Source organism: Neurospora tetrasperma (assembly GCF_000213175.1).
Source record: "Neurospora tetrasperma FGSC 2508 unplaced genomic scaffold NEUTE1scaffold_6, whole genome shotgun sequence".
Classification (NCBI taxonomy): Eukaryota; Fungi; Ascomycota; class Sordariomycetes; order Sordariales; family Sordariaceae; genus Neurospora; species Neurospora tetrasperma.
In genome coordinates, this window is record NW_009799104.1 from 124,967 (window position 1) to 145,990 (window position 21,024).

The 21,024-nt window shown below is 41.4% G+C and overlaps 7 protein-coding genes across 7 annotated transcripts; 5 read left to right on the forward strand and 2 right to left on the reverse strand.

Annotated features, from left to right (window-relative positions):
- Window positions 1–426: 426 nt before the first annotated feature.
- NEUTE1DRAFT_103442 (uncharacterized protein) lies at window positions 427–951 on the reverse strand (the record flags this gene model as incomplete). The annotated part of the gene is made up of 2 exons (XM_009855647.1): window positions 427–467; window positions 735–951. The coding sequence occupies 2 exons, from the start codon at window positions 949–951 to the stop codon at window positions 427–429; spliced, it is 258 nt and encodes an 85-aa protein (XP_009853949.1).
- A 2,911-nt stretch (window positions 952–3,862) lies between these two features.
- Window positions 3,863–4,879, forward strand: NEUTE1DRAFT_48737 (uncharacterized protein; the record flags this gene model as incomplete). The annotated part of the gene is made up of 2 exons (XM_009855523.1): window positions 3,863–4,640; window positions 4,713–4,879. 2 exons carry the CDS (start codon window positions 3,863–3,865, stop codon window positions 4,877–4,879), a joined length of 945 nt encoding a protein of 314 aa, XP_009853825.1.
- Window positions 4,880–5,777: 898 nt separating this feature from the next.
- On the forward strand, window positions 5,778–6,045 carry NEUTE1DRAFT_118015 (uncharacterized protein; the record flags this gene model as incomplete). The annotated part of the gene is made up of 1 exon (XM_009855648.1): window positions 5,778–6,045. A coding segment is annotated over one exon (225 nt), but the record flags the coding sequence as incomplete, so codon positions are not given.
- Window positions 6,046–7,309: 1,264 nt separating this feature from the next.
- NEUTE1DRAFT_148419 (uncharacterized protein) lies at window positions 7,310–8,362 on the forward strand (the record flags this gene model as incomplete). The annotated part of the gene is made up of 1 exon (XM_009855649.1): window positions 7,310–8,362. One exon carries the CDS (start codon window positions 7,310–7,312, stop codon window positions 8,360–8,362), a length of 1,053 nt encoding a protein of 350 aa, XP_009853951.1.
- Window positions 8,363–8,783: 421 nt separating this feature from the next.
- NEUTE1DRAFT_103444 (uncharacterized protein) lies at window positions 8,784–9,928 on the forward strand (the record flags this gene model as incomplete). The annotated part of the gene is made up of 3 exons (XM_009855650.1): window positions 8,784–8,819; window positions 8,950–9,089; window positions 9,142–9,928. The coding sequence occupies 3 exons, from the start codon at window positions 8,784–8,786 to the stop codon at window positions 9,926–9,928; spliced, it is 963 nt and encodes a 320-aa protein (XP_009853952.1).
- Window positions 9,929–10,986: 1,058 nt separating this feature from the next.
- NEUTE1DRAFT_16968 (uncharacterized protein) lies at window positions 10,987–11,562 on the forward strand (the record flags this gene model as incomplete). Its single annotated transcript, XM_009855487.1, has 2 exons — window positions 10,987–11,284; window positions 11,345–11,562. Coding segments are annotated over 2 exons (516 nt in total), but the record flags the coding sequence as incomplete, so codon positions are not given.
- A 1,602-nt stretch (window positions 11,563–13,164) lies between these two features.
- NEUTE1DRAFT_49491 (uncharacterized protein) lies at window positions 13,165–13,854 on the reverse strand (the record flags this gene model as incomplete). The annotated part of the gene is made up of 1 exon (XM_009855563.1): window positions 13,165–13,854. A coding segment is annotated over one exon (690 nt), but the record flags the coding sequence as incomplete, so codon positions are not given.
- Between the last annotated feature and the right edge of the window lie 7,170 nt (window positions 13,855–21,024).

Here is a 21,024-nt window from a genome sequence, read left to right on the forward strand (position 1 = left end):
CCTTGAAGAAGTCTGGGAATACGTGATCAGGTTCAAGGCATCGTCAAGTTGCATGGCTGCAGGCGACAGATGAGGTTGTATCAAACAAAGAAAAGGAGGCTGATGAAAGACGGCGAGATTGACGTGGAGACCTTAGTTATCGCTATGAAGAAGGGATATTTTGTGATTCGGTGAAAATGACGGAGATGTGGGTTGAATCACATGAACTAAGAGGAAGAAGCTGGAAGAACGGTGACCGTACGAAATGCGATTATCAAATGGAGGAAGGAACATCGTCCGAGGTTTTTGATGTGAAGTTGAAGGAAGTGGTACGACGTTGAAGTGGAAGGTACGGTGACACCCGGAATAGTGGGGCATGCCCCATTCGAGATACGTACCGTCTTATCTTATCTCGAGCAGCTACTCGTATCAGCTCACGTGATTACCTCAATCGTCACCACCCTCTCTTGGGAGGACTTCACTCGGCCCTTGACAGCCACAATCACGAATTTAGCAGAGTATGTCACGAGGAGTTTTGTTCATTTTAGCTTGAAGAGTATTTCTGATATTCAAAACCATGAGTAACTATCCATTATCTTAAATTCCTTCGATAAACACTGCATCCCCCTCCCTTTGTTAGCTTGCATTATCATGAAATGTAGTACTTCCAGCGAGATAAAGTATCTTGGCGGATGGCTCGAAAACCAAAGTTCATCCCAAGGTTGTGAGATGATGCTGGGATATTCAATGCTTACCACAAACCAGACAAACCACAGCCCTCTCCAACTCTTTATCCGCCTTTTGCTGGACCGTGATGGTTCTCACTCCATTGGGGCACTTGTTGGCATAGTCATCTTCGAATTCGATACCCAGCTCTTGAGCCGTGGGGCAACGAATCTTTTCATCAGGGATCGGCTTGGTAGAGCCACAAGTGCGGCAGATGGCGGGAGTGAAGGGGATTTGGAAACACATGTTTGCTGTGGGTGGTGTGTGGTGATACTCGGTGTCTGAGCACTGAGTATCTGTTATTCGCAAGTGAAGGTAGATGAATGTCTTGATCCGTATCTGGTTGTGACTGTGAGTGTGATCTGATGGCGAGAGATGGAAGACTTCATGTTTGGCTCGGTGTGTCTTTTGCTTTTATATCTTTTTGAAGGTGAAGATTGCGTGTGATCATTCACCTGAGTTAGGTTCTGTTTCGACATAATTGCATTACATTCCTGATGATGTTCCATGGACGAAGCTGTCATGTCGATACAATGGCCTTGTTTCGATGAAGAGTGTTGCTGGGCGAAACAATTCGGACAAAGAAAACAAAGAAGATGAGGTCTTAGAGCAGACGAACAACAACGGTAAATTTACTTTGCTTCGGTGTGTCAATCGGTCCAAGACAGACGAGAAGGATAGAGAATGTGATGGCGAAACAACGAATTTCTGACCTGAACAAACATGAACGAGTACCTGCTTCCACGACAGATCACTTCTAGTCCTCAAACCGCTATGCCATCTCCACATCGAGCCATTGAAAACTGGAGAATGGCCAGGCCAGTGATTACTGATATGCCTGCGTTCTGGGACTGCAAATATGTTAAGACAGGGAGCATGAGGGTCACAGAGAAATTCTTCACCAGTGGGAATTGTATTCGATCAATCTGTATCTGAAGAAAGGATGGGTGCATCAGTGATGATGAGGAACGATGCTTCAAAGCAAGAACACCCAGCCCTTCATGAAATACGTTGCGGTGCTGGGTACTCTCTATAGCAAGCGAACTAACGTGTTCGCTTTGCTGACTGTCCATTACATCCACATCTGCGCCTGATATGGCATCTTGTGAGTTGTTGCGATGTTTGCCCACGCGGCTCTCGTCACTTTGTATTGCTCGCGCGCGTCTTGTTTAGTGTCGGCAACATTGCGATTGGGTGCTCTTCATGTCACATTTGTGTCCTTTCTTCTTTTCACGGCGGAACAATGTGCCGATTTGTAACCACGACTATTATTTTGCTGAGAGAAGAGTCATCTAGATGGACGAGCGGAAGGCTACTTGAAGGCCGGCTTGAAGCATGAAGGGAACGACGCGGAGTAATCGTTTCAATAAGGGTATTTATCATAAGAACAGAGGACAAATTCGAGACGAGTGTCGCTGGAAAGATGCCGTTGCTCTGACGAGAGCGGTGACTGGTGCAACCGAGGAGGGCCGGGAAGAAGAGAGACGGGAGCCGGCGGCACAACATAACGAACGGGCAGATTTGCTCAGCACCGAAAAGCTTTCGTTGACAAAGGCAACGCCGCGCTTGCTGATACTTAAAATTGCTCAGCGAACTAGCAGGCATTCGCAAGGGCAGGAGCGACATGAACATCATGTCGAATTAAAGTTCACAGTCCTTCGGGCCATCACTTGTAGGATGTGATGTACGACAAGGCTTGAAGTCGGAATCTGTGGATGTGGTGGCTGATCAGCATTGATATACCTATGGCGTGTGCCCAGGATTACTTCGGCCCAAAGCGGTTGATCACCAGTTGTCGTGTAACGTGAGATTAAAGAGGACCCCCAAGCAAACAACTTAGGCGAAGATTAGTGTAGTGTACACTATTGTTGCCGAAGAGGTCCAGATGTCCAATGGTTTGAGGATTGATTACGTACATATTGGTGTTTGTAAATCGCGCGGGAATCTCCTCGAAAAGGAGAAGCTATCCAGTACCTATGCCCCTGGTTCGGAATATTTTGGCAACGAAAAGACGTCCGATTGGCAAAAAATGACCCTGATGTGCGAGTAGAGGTAAGACATGTCGTTGCCCGAAACGTCGCCGAACGCACCCCACTCAGTGAGCTATCAATCGTGATGCTCATCGCTGTGCCAACTAACAGAAACCCACGGTTATGTCAGGGAGGCCTGCTAAGGGCTGTTACAAGTAGAACATTTACTGTTAGGGCTTGCCACTTGCGGATAATGGTGGGGTGAGAGCTGCATAAAGGGACCTGTAGCGGGGATGCTTAGGAGCCACAAGGGGTCTTTTCAGCGCCCTAAGAGGCTGAAGCGGTGGGGCATCACGGCGTTCTGGACTGTTTGGGTCAAGGAACGATGACATCATAGCATCTGACGCAAGCCCAGGCCTGGCCTGGCCTTGTCTGGACCGTGACCAACCACAAGCGGCGTAACGTCATGGCCAGGGCAGAAAATCCGATGTCTTGCTTTCTTCTTTCGTCACTCACTGCCACATCCCGGCATCCGTCGTTCAGTCCAGTCCAGTCTTATTTATCGTTGCTTTGGATACTACCTAGACGGCTACCTAGGTATGCATCAAGGGCAACATTATTGAAGGTTCTCGGCATAGAGGTACCTATCTACCTAGCGTACCCATATACCTACCTACCTACCTACATAACTCTGTCTTCTTGTTCTGGACCCCAATTGCAGCAGGGAGACAGGATGCGATCATGCTGATGCCCTCTTGTCCTTCTCCTGTTCCTACTACTTTACTCAACTACAACTCGATTGATTGATCTCTTTCTTCCTCTTTTCTTTCATTTGGTTCCGGTTTTCATCTATCCCGCCACGCCGATCAGCAACTACCCAACCTGCCTGTACATACCTACCTATCTACCCATCTACACCTAGTCTCTAACACCAAACGCACTCGCACCATATCTATTCGACGGACCCACACCGAGAGCCTCCGATGGCCGACAAAGCATCGACGTACGAGCTCGAAAGGAAGGAGGACATGTCCAGTGCCTGCCCATCCTCAGGGCAACTGGACGGGGAAACACTCGAAACAACAACGCAACACCGTCACGGCCACCATCATGGCCATACGAACGGCCTTGCTCCCCCGGGGCACACGCAACCCCATTCCTCCGCCTCCTCCGCGACAGCTGTCAACATGCCCGCTGGCGTCGACAACATTCCTCTCGACACCGTCCCGACCGTCGAGGACACCCCCGGCCTCCCGCGGCTAAAGTACAACATGATGGACTACAAATGGAAGCTCATCATCGTCTCCTCCCTGCTTGTCATCGAGTCGTCATTGTTACCCATCGCCCTCTTTTACGGCCTCTGGTACGGCACCGACCTTCGCCACGGAATCGTCTTCGCCATCATTACCGCCTTCTTCGGCCTAGTTACTGGCATCGAATTCGGGCTCCGTTCCCTCAAACTCATCCTCCCGCGCGACGAATATCGCCCATTGGGTACCGATCCCGTCAAAGACCGGTGGAAATTTGACTTCACCCATATGACGCTTTCGTTCGGGTACACGTACATGACGGGCATCCTGATTGGCGCGTCGATCCCGCACGAGCCGATAGTCAAACCGTTGGCGATGCCGGTGCCGCTTTTCTTCATACAGATGGGACTTCAATTGTTGTGGACGGGGTGGGCGAACAAGAAACACAAAAAGGCGCCATGCAGGATTAGTTCGGTCCCCAAGGGAGGGAGGGTACCGCCATTGGTGTTGACGATTGTGGAGGATATTGTGGCGGTGGATGGTGCTGGAGGCAAGGAGTATAGGAGGGCCATCAATGCCAGGTACGAAGTCAGCAAGAGGTTCAGAGAGATGATTGCGAGGCAAAATTGGTTTTGGGGAGTGGGAGCGCTGGTGGATGGGGCGGCTACGATGATTGTGATTTGGACGATACCGCAAGAGATTGCGTATGGTGTTGGTATGTTGTTTAGTCCCCGTTCCCGGTTGAGATGTCGACTATGTATGAGATGCTAACGTTTGGTGCCAACAGCTTGGGCGAGCCCCCTTATCTTCTCGGCGATATGGACCGTCATCACCGTCATTTGGGTCAGACGAGATCTACGACGAGAAAAGGCAGAATGGCGAGCAAACGCTGAGCCGTCATTGTCCACTGAAGACACAACCACACAGGAGATGCAACAAAGAAGTGTTGTCTAAAGTCAAGGTTGGAAAAAAAAAGAAGTTTGAAGAGTTTTGTTTCTTTGTAGGTCAGCGTACACGGGTTTGGATGGTCCAGTCTCTTTCGCGTTTCGTTTTCTTTCATCAGGCAATATACCCACGCAATTTTTGACGAGTTAAATCGGTTGTTTCTTTTGCATGATCTGCTTTTGGTAACTGTCGTCTGCATCTAACCGCCGAGCCCTTGATGCCCAAAGCCAGCTTGAGGTCACCCTGCACGAGGCCGACCGTCTTGCCGGCCCCCATGACCCACCTGTCATTTGCAATCCGGCGTCCATAAATTTCCTCATCCCAATCGGTTACTCTTGATGTCTCTGAGGTCAAGCAATTCCCTTTCCATCTCTCACCCGCACAATCTTCATCCCTCCTTCAACCGGCGAATGATTTCGCAAGCCCTCAATAAACAAAGCGGCACTTCCAGTATCACGGCGTCAACGTAGCCTCGACTTCCTCGAAGATGCCTGACACGTCGCCTCACAAGTTCGGTCTTGGGGAGAGGTTGATGGACATCCCGCCTGTCTTCTACCTTCTCTTCAAAATTATCGAAGGAATTCTTTTTCCTCCCCAACCGTTCACCCCCCGCCTGGCAAGCAACTCCGACCGCCTTAGACCTGCATCTATCGATACTTGCAGTCCCACTGAACCTCAAGAAATATCCATCTACAACGACCACCGACGTACCATCGACGGCTGGCATGCCGTAATAGGGTGCATTCTTATCATCTTACTCTGCTATGCCCTCCGCTTCTCCGAAGACAAATGGAACATGAGCTCCCGGAAAGGGCGTTGGTCATACCGTCTCGACTGGATGAAAGAAGTCAACTACCCGCCTGAGACTCGCACTTTAGCCCCGATCATGGTTCCTTCACACCAAGAATACCGCCTCACCCAACGGCGCGAGGCGATAAGAGTACTCTTCATGGTTATGGTCACAACATGTGTGTGCCCGATCACGGAATATCTTTTGTGCACTAGGGCAGGTATTTCGGAACGATTGCATAACATTGTGCAAGGAAACGCAGCTGGAGAAGCATACGCTATGTTGGTGAATGGGCTTTTCCTGGTTTATCTGATCTTCAGATATGGTATTCTTCCTTGGTTCGTGACTGCGGTGGCTAGTGAGAGTATAGTCTTGACAATGCTCCCTCTGTACGGCGACGCGGAAAATGGAATGAGTGTCTGGGACAGATGGATTGAGAGGTGGATAAATGCACACCAGTTGGAGAATGCAGTGGAAGAGGCCCGGTACATGGCCGCGATGAAAGATCTCGACCCAGGACCGCAGAACATGCCAACAGACTTCGGTCTCTTGGACTCCCATGTGCCTGAGTTGACGGTTGACGTATCCTGGCGTGACAAGTATAAAGGGTTTTCCTCAACCGAGTACTTTGCGGGCTTGAATGGAGAGAGAAGTGGCCCGTCGATTGTCACAGGTAGAGGTAGGTGGGAAGTGACTATGGTAACTTTGTATGCATAATAGATGTAGGATTCTAGCCAATCACAGCACGTATTTTATGCGAAGCCCATGCACTGTGCATGCTCTGATCACGAACAACAACCTCGTTGCTCTCGACAACCAGCAAGTCAACGTGTATGATTACGATTCCAGGACAACGCGGCATCACTTCTGCCATTCTTATCTGACTCGATCTTTTCAACATCCTAGCCTGTCCTACCTGCCGTCTCGAACGGAGGTACCGGCCATTCTTCGCTTGTGCTTCAAACGACCCATGGATGTCGATAAAACAACACTGATCATCACCAGGGTGACCATCCGAGTATCGGCTAGCCACTCAAAATGTTTATGACGCGTGATCTTGGTCACCCAGAGCAGCCGGTATGGGGGTGAGGCTCGCAACTGACAACGAAATTTGTAACCATTCTCGATTCTAGTCTGGTCCCGAAACAATCAAGACCCCATCGCAATTGCCCTCGTTAAACAGGATATGGAAAAATCGACACTCGAGCACAACGAGCCGCGTCCGCGACAGGATAACCATGGAATCCATCTCCCGAAAACATTCACGAATCGGATCAAGCAATTGGCCTCGTCTGCATCTAAGCGCCAAGCCCTTGATGCCCAAGGCCAACTCAGGTCTCCTGCACGAGGCCGACCGTGTTGACGGCCGCCATGCCCCACCCGTCGTTTGCAGCTCGGTATGGCAGTCTACCGATTGAAGTTTTTGCATTTAAGCCAGGCTAGGCGGGACTTTCGAATTCCTGACACAAATTAGGCCGGTTCCCGATCAATGTTTTCCTCCATTTCACATGCTTTCTTTCCTCTGCTTTTTTTCTGCTGCTGGAGAGTACCTGACACCCGCATGGTTCGCTTTCTGAAGATTTCCATCGACTCGCAACCTAATCTTCTCACCTATCCAGCCACTTCCAACACTTTGACAGCACGCTAAAATGGCCTATCCACTATGTCTTGGACCCAGTACTCCTTACAACTTCGGCCTCGGTTCCGACTTCCAGATTGCCCTTATCCAACCTTTTCTCTACTTCTTCTTGGCAGTCCTTCTTGACATCGCTCCACGGGAAGTGACTCCGAAACCCCAAAGTCTAACAGGGACGGCCTCTCTCGACACTGGCAGTCTCACTCAGCCCGACGAACTGCTCGCCTCTCTCGCCCAAAGTCGTAACGAAACCCGGGTGAAGGCAGCTTGCATATCCCTACTCTTCACCGTCCTACTATGTTTTTTTTCCCACCAACTAGACTTCATGTGGCATGACCCCCATGCCTTCCATTCTCGCCACGGCCCGGTCCCCTCCTTTACCAAAAACGGGTTGTTTGATTCGGATCCGATCCCGGCGCCTGATGATTACGCCGTGACCAAAAGCCGAGAGGCAACGCGGTTACTCTTTGTGGTGGTCATCTCAGGGGTGCTCTGCCCCATTGCAGACTGTTTGTGTAGGCACGGAGATGGAGGACTTGTGTGTCCAGACGATTGGGAGTCACGTTTACTCCGGTCAGACTTTGGAAGATTCATAGCTGACGAGGTATACGACTCATTTGTGCTATCTCAGTCTGGGTATGACGGGATGATGCATGTGATGAAAGCCATCATGTTTCTTGTGCGTATAGTGTTTCCGTGCATGGCTACGGCGGCGACCACTATAGCGTTAGCGTTTGCGACTTTTGGGAGGAGGCATGGCGTGGTGGACATATGGGATAGGAGGATTGAGAGGTGGGTGGTTGCTTTCGCACTGGAGAGGTCTTACGCGAGGCTGGATGAGTGGAGGATTTTGTGGCAGAGGGGGGACCAGGGGAGGAGCATGCAGGCTGTTCTGAACGAGGTGGACATGGGCGAGAGGAATAAGGAGACGATTGTTTGGCGGAGGGGGATGAAGGAGGGCAGGGGGTATGGACCTGATTATTGGTTGCCGAGGGAGAAAGAACCGCAAAGGCCATTCCAGTTCTCAAGCGCCGTGGACGAGGACGCATATCGCTATGTAGGCTGATGATATGGCCCGAAAGCAGTAAGGAGAGTTATCTGGAGGCTCTCAATGTATTGTTCACCGCAGAATTTGGACAAATGCAGTGGTCACCATAGGCAATCGAGCGAATCGAATCGAGGTTTTCTCATGCTGGGATCATGCATAGGAGCGTCGCACTGAACCGTTGTCAACATGAAGATGCAAGAACGTGGCACGGTAGACTGAAGGGATTGAGAATGAGAGTTGTATGACGATCGGTGTAACAGCCGAAGGATGATAAAGAGGTGTAGTCCGAGATGTTCGAGGTCGAATTTGTTCTTCTTTCTTCTCGTGATTTTGCTTGCGATTTTAGCTTGATCATTTTCTACGCGCATTTTGACCAGAAACGGGAACAGAAGAAGTCGTTGGGAGTGGATATCGAAAGCAAGAAGAACAATACCAGAAAATGACAGCGGAAGCGGCAGTAGAACCAATCCAAGTCGTAAGTCTCGTCAACTCACTCATGGAACCCTCGAGACAACCAAAAGAATTAACGGTGCCGTTCGTACAAGGACCATGATGTGGTTGGCAATCTCAGCCTCGACGACAGTGAGTCTGTCAGAGATTCCGAGTCTCTCTACGGCTCAACACAATCTGTCACGGCCAGCATCTACGAATACCGCGACGTCCATGGCCGCCTATATCAAGCATCCAAAACAACAGAGTACATCTTCCCTGTAGACGAACAACACCTCCAAGGCTACGACCTAGCGTGCGTTTCTCCTTCCTGCCATCCTCCAGGCCAAAACATTGACGAATTCCAGCCACGAATACATGCTCATCCTCTTCTCCAACAAATTTCACCTCGCACCCATCTCCAACCCGCAAACCATCCTCGACATCGGCACCGGCACCGGCAACTGGGCCATCGACATGGCTACCGAGATTCCCTCGGCATCCGTAATCGGCACCGACATCTCCGCCGTACAACCCACCTTTGCGCCGCCCAACGTGTCCTTCCAGATCGACGACGCCCAGCTCGACTGGACATTTGAACCTAACCACTTTGACTTTATCCACTGCCGCTTCCTCTACGGCGGCATCGACGACTGGGCCAAACTCTACCGACAGGCTTACACGCACTTGAAACCAGGCGGCTGGTTCCAAAACGTTGAAATCGACATTGAGACCTTATCGGAGAACCCCAAAGTCCAGAATGATCAGAACCACGTCTTCAAAACATGGTGTCAACTCTTTTGGGCTGTGGGGGACAAGACGGGTCGGACCATGCGGATTGGTAGGGATGGAACGATGGAACGGTTGATGAAGGAGCAAGGGTTTACAGAGGTGGTGCACAAGAGCTACAAGGTGCCGATTGGGGCGTGGGCGAAGGACAGGAAGCTGAAGCAGGTGGGGTTGCTGAATTGGCATTATATTGATCAGAGCTTGGATGGGTTTGCGGTGTATCCGATGGGACAAGTGTTGGGATGGAGCAGGGAGGAGGTGGGTGAGTTGGTGGATAGGATGAGGAGAGCGATTAGAGACGTGAGGAGTCTGAGTTATTATACGGTGAAGGTGGTTTATGGGAGGAAACCGGAGGCGGGGCAGTAATATGTGGCATCATCCCGTCTGGATACATGGCACATGGATGGATACCTCTACATGCCCGGCTCATGGATCATGATGGCAACTGTGAGATCCCGACTCCATGCAATGGAGGTTTTTTCCTTGTTAAAGTTTGGAGAATTTCTTCCGTGCCCACAGATGCCCAGTTTGCAATCCTTCAAGGGAGGAAGGAAGGCTCGGTGACGGCACCTGCCATCCAATCTAGCAATTAGGTTCCGTTTGGTCGCCTGCCTGCCCGGCTCTGTGGCGCATCCACTCCTGTTCCTCCTTCTGCCACAAATTGGAATTTTTCGTGTTAATTTCTATCCTCCTTACAAGAGTTCTTTGAAAGTTATCTGCCATCCCAATTCAGCCGAACCATGAAGAATCCCCAGGTCGCCGCCATGTCGGAACCCTATCAGCCTCGTCAATTCGTCGAGAACGTTCGTAGATGTCGCGAGAAGATTCGAAGGCTCGGGCGCGAACTTCTACCTCCCGAAGATCTGGTGCCCGACTTCTTCATGCGAGAACCGATCCAAGTAACGACACCCGCGCGTACCCCGTCGCCCCTGCAACCAGCATTGCAACCTGTGCCCCAGTCCTCAACTCCCGGCGGCTCCAAAGAGCAGATTGCTGAGGAGGTATCCACGAAAGAAGAAGAAAAGGAACAGCGTCGCAAGTCAAATGGGTCGCAACCCGAAATCCTCGTTGCCATTCAACAGCGCATCAATCATTTGGAGGAGCAAAAGTCGTGGCCGGTAGTGCCCCGACAACCACAAGAAATCACATCGTTCAAGGACGCACTCGAGGTGCCCTTGCAAGTAGTGGGATCAAAAGCGACAGACGTTGGATCCCCGGGTACCATCACCCTGATGCAGCACTTCTATGACCACATGATCATAGCCTACAAGAACTCAAGGGCCGATATCGAAGAATTTTTTACTGCTGACCCTGATCGCATATTTGAAAAGTTTCAATCAATGTCGGTCGAAGACCAATGGCGAGCTTTTCCAATGATACAAGCTTACGTATCCAAAGTGAGCATACTGCGTACCGCTACAAAGACCACGAATCCTCGTCACAAACCCAGGTCCTTTGCTGTGCTCGGCGGACCAGGCTCGGGGAAATCTACCATCTGCGCAACATGGGCCAAGCTGGATGGCGGCGTTATGCACATTGCTATTGGAGACATCTTGCGTAGCGAGGCAAAGCGACCTGACAGCCCGTATGCCGAAGTCCTTAAAGCCAATCTTGCAAAAGGCGCAATCGGCGATCCGGAGATGACAGTCGGTCTCATCAAGGACTACATCCGCACCAGGATACGCAGCGCAACCGGGCCTATCCACACCTATCTTCTCGACGGTACGTAAGCAGTTCACACTTCGAACAACGTTTGCCGTGGCCTATTGACACCTTGAACAGGATTCCCTCGCGCTGTTGCGTCAGCCCAATACTTTGAGCGGACCGTCGGTCCCATCAGCAAGGTCATTGTCCTCGATATACCCGAGGCGACTCTCATAGATCGATGTCTCCAGCGAAACCGGTCTGATGACAATCATGATGCCATCCGAGAACGCATCCGCGTTTACAACACCAAGTCGGCCGAGGTTATCTCTGCTTATGCGCTTCGTGGCAAAGTCTCCCTATTGAGCGAGCCGTCTGACTGGTCAATAAGGACTTGGGCAGGATATTGGACCATGGAATTGAATCATAAATTGTCCTATAGCGTGGAAGTCGGACAAGATGTGATTCTACATGCTGTTGCCTGCGGGCTCCTCATATGGGAGCTCTGTGTCATACGCGACGACTGCACCGAACTAAATCCTCGTTGAGAGAGTTTGGGCTTTGCGTTGACGTGGGCTTGGTACTTCTACCTTGTGGAGGCCTGATATGGGGAATGAAGGACACATTCGGAGAATGGAATACAACAGCGATGAGTTAGCGGTGGGTGGGCATGATTTCACGCGATTGTGACAAGTGGTAGAGGCCATCACGGCTGACAGAATGGAGATGACTTAGACGAAGACGGTATAGGATAGAAGCAGATTCAGCGAACTATAAATGTAGGCTCTGATGTCCAGGACGTGCTCTTCGATGAACATGTTGGCTGTGTTGTAGCCGGAGTATCTTATAGGGCCACCTAGTGAGCGGGTGCCGCCGGGGTGGTCTTCTATGTGATCTGTATGGTCTTGTGAGCGCCAGTCCCATCGTATCCAGGCAGATTGCCAACTGGGATGCATCCCCTCCTCCTTGGAAATCTGCCCGCTACCCCCCAAGGTTTTTGGTCAGGAACAACGCCCAGTAACAGGTTTGCTCGCGGATGCACCAAGACTCAATTTATCACGCAGCCGGCATGTACGTGGTCCCTCTAGAAAGCTCACACATGTACCTACAGCATAACATGCACAGAAGCAAAAGCAAGAAGGAGGGGAATCCAGAGTGGTTTACCGCAAAGACTCGGGGCGTTGGGTTTTAGGATCCCAGGAAACCAGGCATAATCTGTAAGCATTCAGCAACATTTATGCCCACCAAAATTTCCATGCAGGACGGTGATTCTGAATGTCCCTACCCTCCAGCGCCCTTGGAAAAAATAGGTGTGAAAAGGCAGAATATTGAAGAATCGAATTTACAGTACTCCGGGGGGGCAACACGCCTCCCCCACTAAAATTTGCGGGCATAAAATGTACAGAATCGAGCATATGTATGTCTAATTATGCCTGATTTCCTGGGATCCTAAAACCCAACGCCCCGAGTCTTTGCGGTAGTGGAGTTGGTCACGGCACTCGCAGGAAAAGAGTAAGTAGAGGTATGTCAATGAACGGTTGACTCGTAGCTGCAATGGTCTGGTTTTGATGTTCTATCAGCAGCAATGCAGTCACTATTTGTCTAACCCGTCCTTTTCTTTTCTGCCTTCGAGGCATCATCATGACCTTCCATTTCTCCCTTCTTCTATCATTAACCGTTGTCCAGATGTGTGATGTGATCTATTGCCTATTCTTCTTCTGTTCCAACGCCTCGCTAAGACAAATGCTTCCATGCTGAACTCCATTCCAAACCGCGCCTCTACCATAAAGTCTCGCTGTCGCTGCTTACCTTTACCGTCGTGACCTACAGAAAGAGAAACCGTGCAAGCAAAAGAAGGGGATGAGTGCTGCAGATAGAGGTACTCTAGGTACGAAAATGTCAGGTCGTAATGTCCAACCAGACCCAGTCAACAGACAAGCCCCATCTTACCTATCCAACTAGGCAGGCACCTCCTTTCCAGTTAGATACTCAATGTTCATAACCTTGTGATCAGTCGGGTTAGCGATCGATACCGCAGCACCGCTACCTAAGGCATGCGGACAAGTAGCCTGATTGGCACCAGCAGCCAAGGTACACTTCTCATCATAACCTGTATGACACAAAGAATCGTTGATGTTCCACAGCTGGTAGTTCTTTCCCACCCAAGTATCGCGAGAAAGGCAAGAAGACAGAAAATTCATGGAGTTTGCGCCCATAAGCGGAAGTTTGCCGGAGCCATCGGTGATCAAAGATTTGCAGTTGTCCGCTGGAAGGTACTGGTAGTGGACCTCACCCATGGCGCCTCCGGCGATGGCGGTGCCAGGTGCAGCGGGATGGCCTGTGGCGAGGTAGTTCCACGCATCGTAGCTAATGTCGTGGGCGCCGCCGGAATGGTCGATGCGCAGGAGAGTGACGCTGCGGCCGTTGGTGACGTTGGTGAGCTTGACGCAGAGGTTGTCGCAGTCGACTTCGTCGGGCCAGTAGGCTACGCGATTGGTGTTGATTTTGCAGCCGAGAACTCCGATCGAGAACGAAAAGAAGGAGTGAGGGGTCACGTCGAAGAGAGAGCCAGAGCCAGAAGACTGGCGCTTGTCGTTGGTATGAGAGCCGGGAGTGTCAACGGGAGAGTGAAGACCGAGCAGAGTTGGGAATTAGTACAGTACTAATTAGTAGTACTAGAGTACTAGACTTTAGTACTAGTACTAGTACTAGACTAGACTAGTACTAGTACTAGACTAGTACTAGACTCTAGTATACTAAAAATACTAATTTCCAAAAATTAATATTTTCGAACTGTACAAACTGTGTGTGTAGTATATAAAAGTAAACAAGTAAGAAGATAGTATCCTTACTTAGTAAAGATTCTTCTTTATTTAGTTATAGTATTTTGATTTTAGATTTTTAAAAAAAAAATAAAATAATTAATTAAAGAAAAATAGAAATAACTTTCTAATAACAAATATACAATCTATAAATTTCACTATTATATACTATAATTGAAATATATGTTAAATCTTCTATTTTAAATATTATTAAAATACTAATTAGTACTAGAGTAGTACTAGAGTAGTACTAGAGTAGTACTAGAATAGTACTAATTAGTATTTTAGTAGTACTAATTTGTTAGGATGCTAAAGGACCACCGCCTCGGGCACTAGGACCCGGCCGGTATAGGTATAGACGGAGACTCAGGACCGCCGGGGATAGAATACTACAATACTACAATACTAATATTCTTAATTATCTTACTAAACTCTTGCCTAAGAGTATTAGAACGACCAATACTTCCCTTCGCCTTACTAACTTCGAATTTAAAAATATTAAAATATTTAATAAAATAAGGTTATTAAGGTAACGCTCTAGCGCCGTATTATAACAGTATACTAATCGGGAGTTCTATAATTATTAGTTACAATAGAATAGAATTTATATAAATATAAAAGTAGTCCGAATAGACGTCCTTTATTATAATTAATAACTATTAATATATTTTTAAATTAATTTTTAATTTAACGTTTTCTACGTATAGCCGTAATTATAATTACTTTAACTTACCTTCCCTTATATCCTAATAAATTAATAGCTCTTCCTCCAAAAATTAAATTAATACTATTAAAATATATATATATAACAGTTAATTTATTTCCTGAACTATTAAAGTAACCCCTCGCCCCTCTTATACTATTACTCCTTTAATTACTATCATTAAGGTTACGTAATTTTCTCCGCCCGTATTATATTAATATTAATTTACTATAGAATTTATTAAAGAAAATAATAATAAAAACTACCCTCTTATACTACTTTAGGCTCCTTACTAATATTTTTAACCTATTAAAGCCAATAAGTTATATATAAATAATAATTATTCGAATTTCGGTTCGCTATTATTAAATTCCTCTTAAATTACCTCCCGTTATAAATATTTTAATAGGATTAATTCGCTTTTATAAGCCTCTCTAAATAAAATATCATTAATAATTATTCCTCTATCCCCGCCGGTTTCTATTATTAAAATTATCTCTTTTATAATTAAATCTATATTTCTATTATATTTTCCCCTATTGCCCCCTCTCTTATAATTATTATTATAGTTACGCCCTCATTATTCGTAGTTCTATCCGCTTATATTAAATATTATTTTAAGTATAATATTATTAAATTTATAAGCGAAAGCTTTTTTTAATTTTAAAACTACTTTTATAATATTAATACGTACTTTTATAAATATCCTTATACTTTACTTTTATTTGCTATTAATTATATTGAAGGTAATTTCAAAAATATCTAAATTAAATATATATTAGTTCTTCGGAATGAACCTAATTATAATACTATTTATAATATACTAATTTAGAATAACCTTCGTACCTTCTTAGAAATAGAATACAATAGTAATACCTAAGCTATTGAGCGGTTAGTTCTCGATAAATTCGAATATATATAGTAAGGCGCCTCTAAAATAGTTTATAATTTCTATAACCGTTACTATACTAACGAATTCAACCTCTTTTACAATTAGCTAAAATATATTCGGATTATATCCCTTATTTAAATAAGGCGTCCTTTCGACGGCCGGTATTAATATAATAAACGAAATAATAGTATATATAAAATAGTTAAAAGGTTTAGAAAGTATTGAGCTATTCATATTACATTGTTAGAATTAAGTATTTTTAGAATATATTTAGCTATTTTCTTCGTTTTAATCTACCTTTACCTCCTTATTAAATACTTTCCCCCTTTTGTTCTATAGTATTAATCCCCCCGACTTATCCCGTTGTCCCCTTCCGGCTTTTTTAATAAACCCTAATTTTATGTACCCCTTCTATAATTAAAAGAGTTATATATATAATCGTTATATATAACCGAAACCGCCGAATATTTATTATAAATATAATATAACTGGTTATTTTGTATTTATATACTAAAATTGAATTTACTTTAATTATAGTAAAGCTAGTTACTAGTAATAGAATTGCCCGGTTCCTACGGGCGCTCTATTATATAGTATAAATACTATATTAATTATAATTAGAGTAGCGGTTATACTTGTTTAGAATAATATAGGTAAATTATAATTATATTTAGAAACGACGTTATTAATAAGGATTTATAGAGATTAGTAAAATATTTTAGGGTTAATAAATTTAAGTACGAAGTTAAACTTATTTAATAAATATTTATTTTTATTAAATATAAAAATTAATTTTATATTGTATTATTTTATTAACTTCTCTCTTTAACCTATTCCTATATATAGTATAATTACCTATTTTATTAAAATTTGTAATACTTATAATATTAAATAAATAAAATAAATTACGTTTATTATTTTTAAATCCCCGGCTATAGAAGTTATTTTCGGTTACCCCTAGCTATATAAGTAGAATTTAAATATCGATTGGCGGTAGCGGATATTCCAGTTTTGTATTAAAGTTAGTAATTTAGAATTAAATATAATATTAGCGAAGGAAGTATATAATATTATAATTATCCTAGTAAGGCTAAAGTAGGATTCGATTCTTATATTGGACCCTAGGGAGATAGTAAGGTTAAAAGAGGGTTTTTGCCCTCCTATATATATAAATATCCTATTCGAAATCCCCCCTTCCTTAGTAATAGAATTTGTAGCCCTACCTATTATTTTAAAGCTATTCGATACCCTATAAACCCCTACCCCCCTATCAAAAGTCTTTTAGGTTATATTTAACAGTATTTATCCCCTACTAATACCTTTATTAGAATTAGTACTATTAAAATCCCTAGAATTATTAGAAGAATTAAAGAACGAATTTATTATTTTTAAATTAGCTATTCTACTAGAGTACAAAGAGTTCTAATCGGTTTTTAAAGCTTTAATAATACCCTTACTTTAATATAATTATTCAAAATATTATATTAATTCAATTAATAGAGAATTTGCGCCTTAGGGACTAATTTATATATTTAATATTAAAAAGTTAAAAGTATTATAAAAATAATTATTCGAAGTATTTTAAAAAAGGTAGATTTAACCTTCTATTAACCTAGCGGACGCTCCTATTATTTTTATTCTAAGAAAAAGTGGAAAATTAAAATTCTATATTAATTTTAGGGCGTTTAATAAAATAATAAAGAAGAATGGGATAGTACTACCCCTTATTTAAAAAATCCTAGACTGGTTATTATTAGTAAAGATCTTTACAAAATTAGATTTGAAAAATACATATTATAGGATTCGGATTTAAAAAGGAGATGAGGAGAAGATAGTATTTTATATAAAGTATAGGTACTACGAATTTTTAATTATATTAATAGGGTTAGTAAATATATTAATAGTATTTTAAATATATATTAATAATGTATTAGTAAAATTAATAAATACTATATATATTGCTTATTTTAATAATATTCTAATCTATAGTAAGAATTAAAAAGATTATAGTAACTATATTAAGGAAATTCTTTAATAGTTATAAAATCGGAACTTCTATATAAATTTAAGTAAATACGAATTTTATATGAAGAGGGTATTATTTTTAAATTATATTATTTCACCGGAGGGTATTTTAATAGATTTAGAAAGAATTATAATAATTGTAAATTAGGAAGCCCTAATAAGTACTTATAATATTTAAATATTTTTAGGGCTTATAGGGTTTTATAAATAGTTTATAATATTATATTCGAAGGTAACCGTACTTTTAATAAAATTATTGAAAGGGAATAATTAAAGGGCGTTCGAATTAATAAAGGAAGTAGAGAGGGCGTTTATAGAATTAAAATAGTTATTTTAAAAGGTATTAATATTATATTACTTCGATCCGGCAATTAAAAATCTAAATAGAAATAAATATATTGGACTTTATAATTAGAGCGGTTCTTATATAATCATATAATAATAAATAATATTCGGTCGTATTCTTTTCGAAGAAGAAATCACTAAAGGAAATAAGGTATATAATTAGAAATAGGGAATTACTAGTAATTATCGGAGTATTAAAAGGATAAAGGTAGGATTTATTATATATAGATAAACTATTTTTAATAATTATAAATTATTTTAATTTATAATACTTTTAGGAAAAGGAGCGGGTAAATACAAAATAAAATTAGTAAGTATTAGAATTAATAGTATATAATTTCCGAATGGAATATTAATTAAGGAAATCAAATCCGGCGGACGGGTTATAAAAGAAATTATAATTATAGTGAATAGAATTGAAGGAAGGAGGTAAATACTTATTAATTAGAATTATTAAAAGGGACGAAACGAAAAAATAAAAAATAAAGGACGGCCGGATAGTAAAAATATTAGTAAGAAGGGTAATTTTAATTAGAAAGGAGAATTAAAGGGTAATAGTAGAGGAATAAGAATAATAGTAGAATAGTATTAAAGAGGAAATGTATTAGAAATTAGAAGAGGAGGAGAGTAAATTATATAAAAAATAGAAAAAATAGTCGAAAATAAAGGGAGAGGATAGGAAAGAGGGGCTACCAATAAAAAGGGTAAAATTTATGGACGAAGCCGCTATTAATATAAGAAGAGAAATAAAGGGGGTAATTATAGAAAAAATAAATACATATATAATAATAAAAAAAGTATAAAAAAATAGTAAATACTTACTATTAATAGAATAATAATTATTGAAAGTATAGAAGGAGGATTTATTTATTATTAAGGAATTGTGGAAGGATAGAGAAGAATAGAGGCGAACGAAAAATTAAAGGATAGGGGAAGACGGAACTTTATAATACTATTACTAAATTTATATTCTAAAATATATAAGAGCCGAACTATTTTATACTTATTATAATAATATAATAACCGGGTATTTAAGTTAGAGAAAAATACTAAAATAAATTATTTAATTCTATTATTAATTTATTATTATAATTGATATTAAAACTTATATTTATAAATACCTAATATATTAAAAAATTAAACCGTATACTTATTAACCCTATAATTTCCTAAAATCGCTACTTATTCTCATAATCCCCTAGTAAAATATTTTATATAATTTTATTACTAACCTACTAAAAATATTCGACCCTATATTTAACTAGACTTATAATACAATTTTAATTATTATTAATTATTTTACTAAATACGCTTTATATATTCCTAGCTAAAAGACGATTAATATTCGGCAATTCGCTTTCCTTTTTTAATAGAACGTTTTCTAATAATTCAACCTCTTAAATTCTATTATCTTAAATAAAAAGAATTTCTCTATTAATTAATTTTAAAAAATATATTATAGATTCTTAAATAACTATAAGTATTTTAATATAGTTTAATACCCCTAAAGGGACGGGTAAACGGAGAGGCAAAATTAGAATTCAGAATTATATTTCCAAATCTTTTATAGGATAGAATAGATTAATTGGGCCGAAAAGTTTATATTCGCCTAATAGATATATAATAACTATTTCTATACTATTATTAGAAAATCCCTATTGGAATTACTCTTTAAATACTATCCGCGGGGGCCTATAGACCCGGATTGGAAATAAAAAATAGTATTCTTTATAGTAATTACTAATTAAATTATAGAATTGCTTTAAAATTAAATAGAAATTGTTAAAGCTTTAAGAATTATTGATTAAGGATATACAAAATAATATAATAAAATTTAGAAGCCGAAGGAATTTAATATGGGAGTTAAATCTTACTTAATACGAAGTATATTAAATAATGGCAGCCGAATATTAAATTAGCCGATAAATTTTTAAAACTATTTTAGATTACTAAAAATTATTAGGGATAAGAAGATAATATACCGATTTATATTCCTAATATAATATTAAATTTACTTAATATTCTTAATTACCCTATTAGAATTATACTATAATAATCCTACTATAATTATATTATAAAAAAAAGTTATAAATATTAAGGAAAATAATATTTAATACAAAGTTAAATTAATTATAAAGTACTAAAAGTCCGGTTATTAATATTAATTTTAAATTAAATAGAAGAAATATCCGGATAATAAAAATTCGTAGGTTCTATAAGAGGATATAAATTACCCGGATTTTTTTTGAGAGTTATAAAGTAAGAGAAGTATAATAATAGAAAAATTAAAGTAAGTTAAATATTAGATTAATAAAAAATTAATTAACTAAAAATAAGAGAATAATAAATATTCGGCGCTTAGAAATATAAGATAAAAATATAAAATGTAAAATATAGATATAAGACGTAAAATAAAAATATAAAACGTGAAATATAAATATAAAACGTAAGACGAAGATGTAAAATATAAAATAGAAATATAAAATATAATTATAAATTAGAAATTAAAAGGGAAGGGACGTAGGAGAGTATAAGAAGGATGGTAGAGAGGAAGGCGATATACTAAAGTAATAGTAAGAGAAAGTAGATCAAAATTATTATAAAAAATTAATAAAATGCTTAGAAGAATATAATTTATATTTTCTATTATTATTTTTAAACGAGAAATTCCTCGGTAGTACTAACTATAATTAATATAGGATTTGAACCTACGATTTTAAAAGGAATATTCCTATATACTACCGCGCTTATTAATATTATTAACCGGTATTACCCTACGCTATTTATTCCTTATAATTCTTCCGAACGAGTATTAATAATTCGTTTAATGTCGTATCTATAGCATCTAAATTTCTATTAATAATATAATACTATAAGCCCTAATTATAATTAATAAGGGGGATAATACAAATAGGGGGATTTTATACTAAAATATTTATTAGGAAGTTACTTTTATTACTGAAAGAATTATTATTAATGGTTACCGGACCGCTATTATTATTAGTATCGCTAATAATATAATAATTAAAAT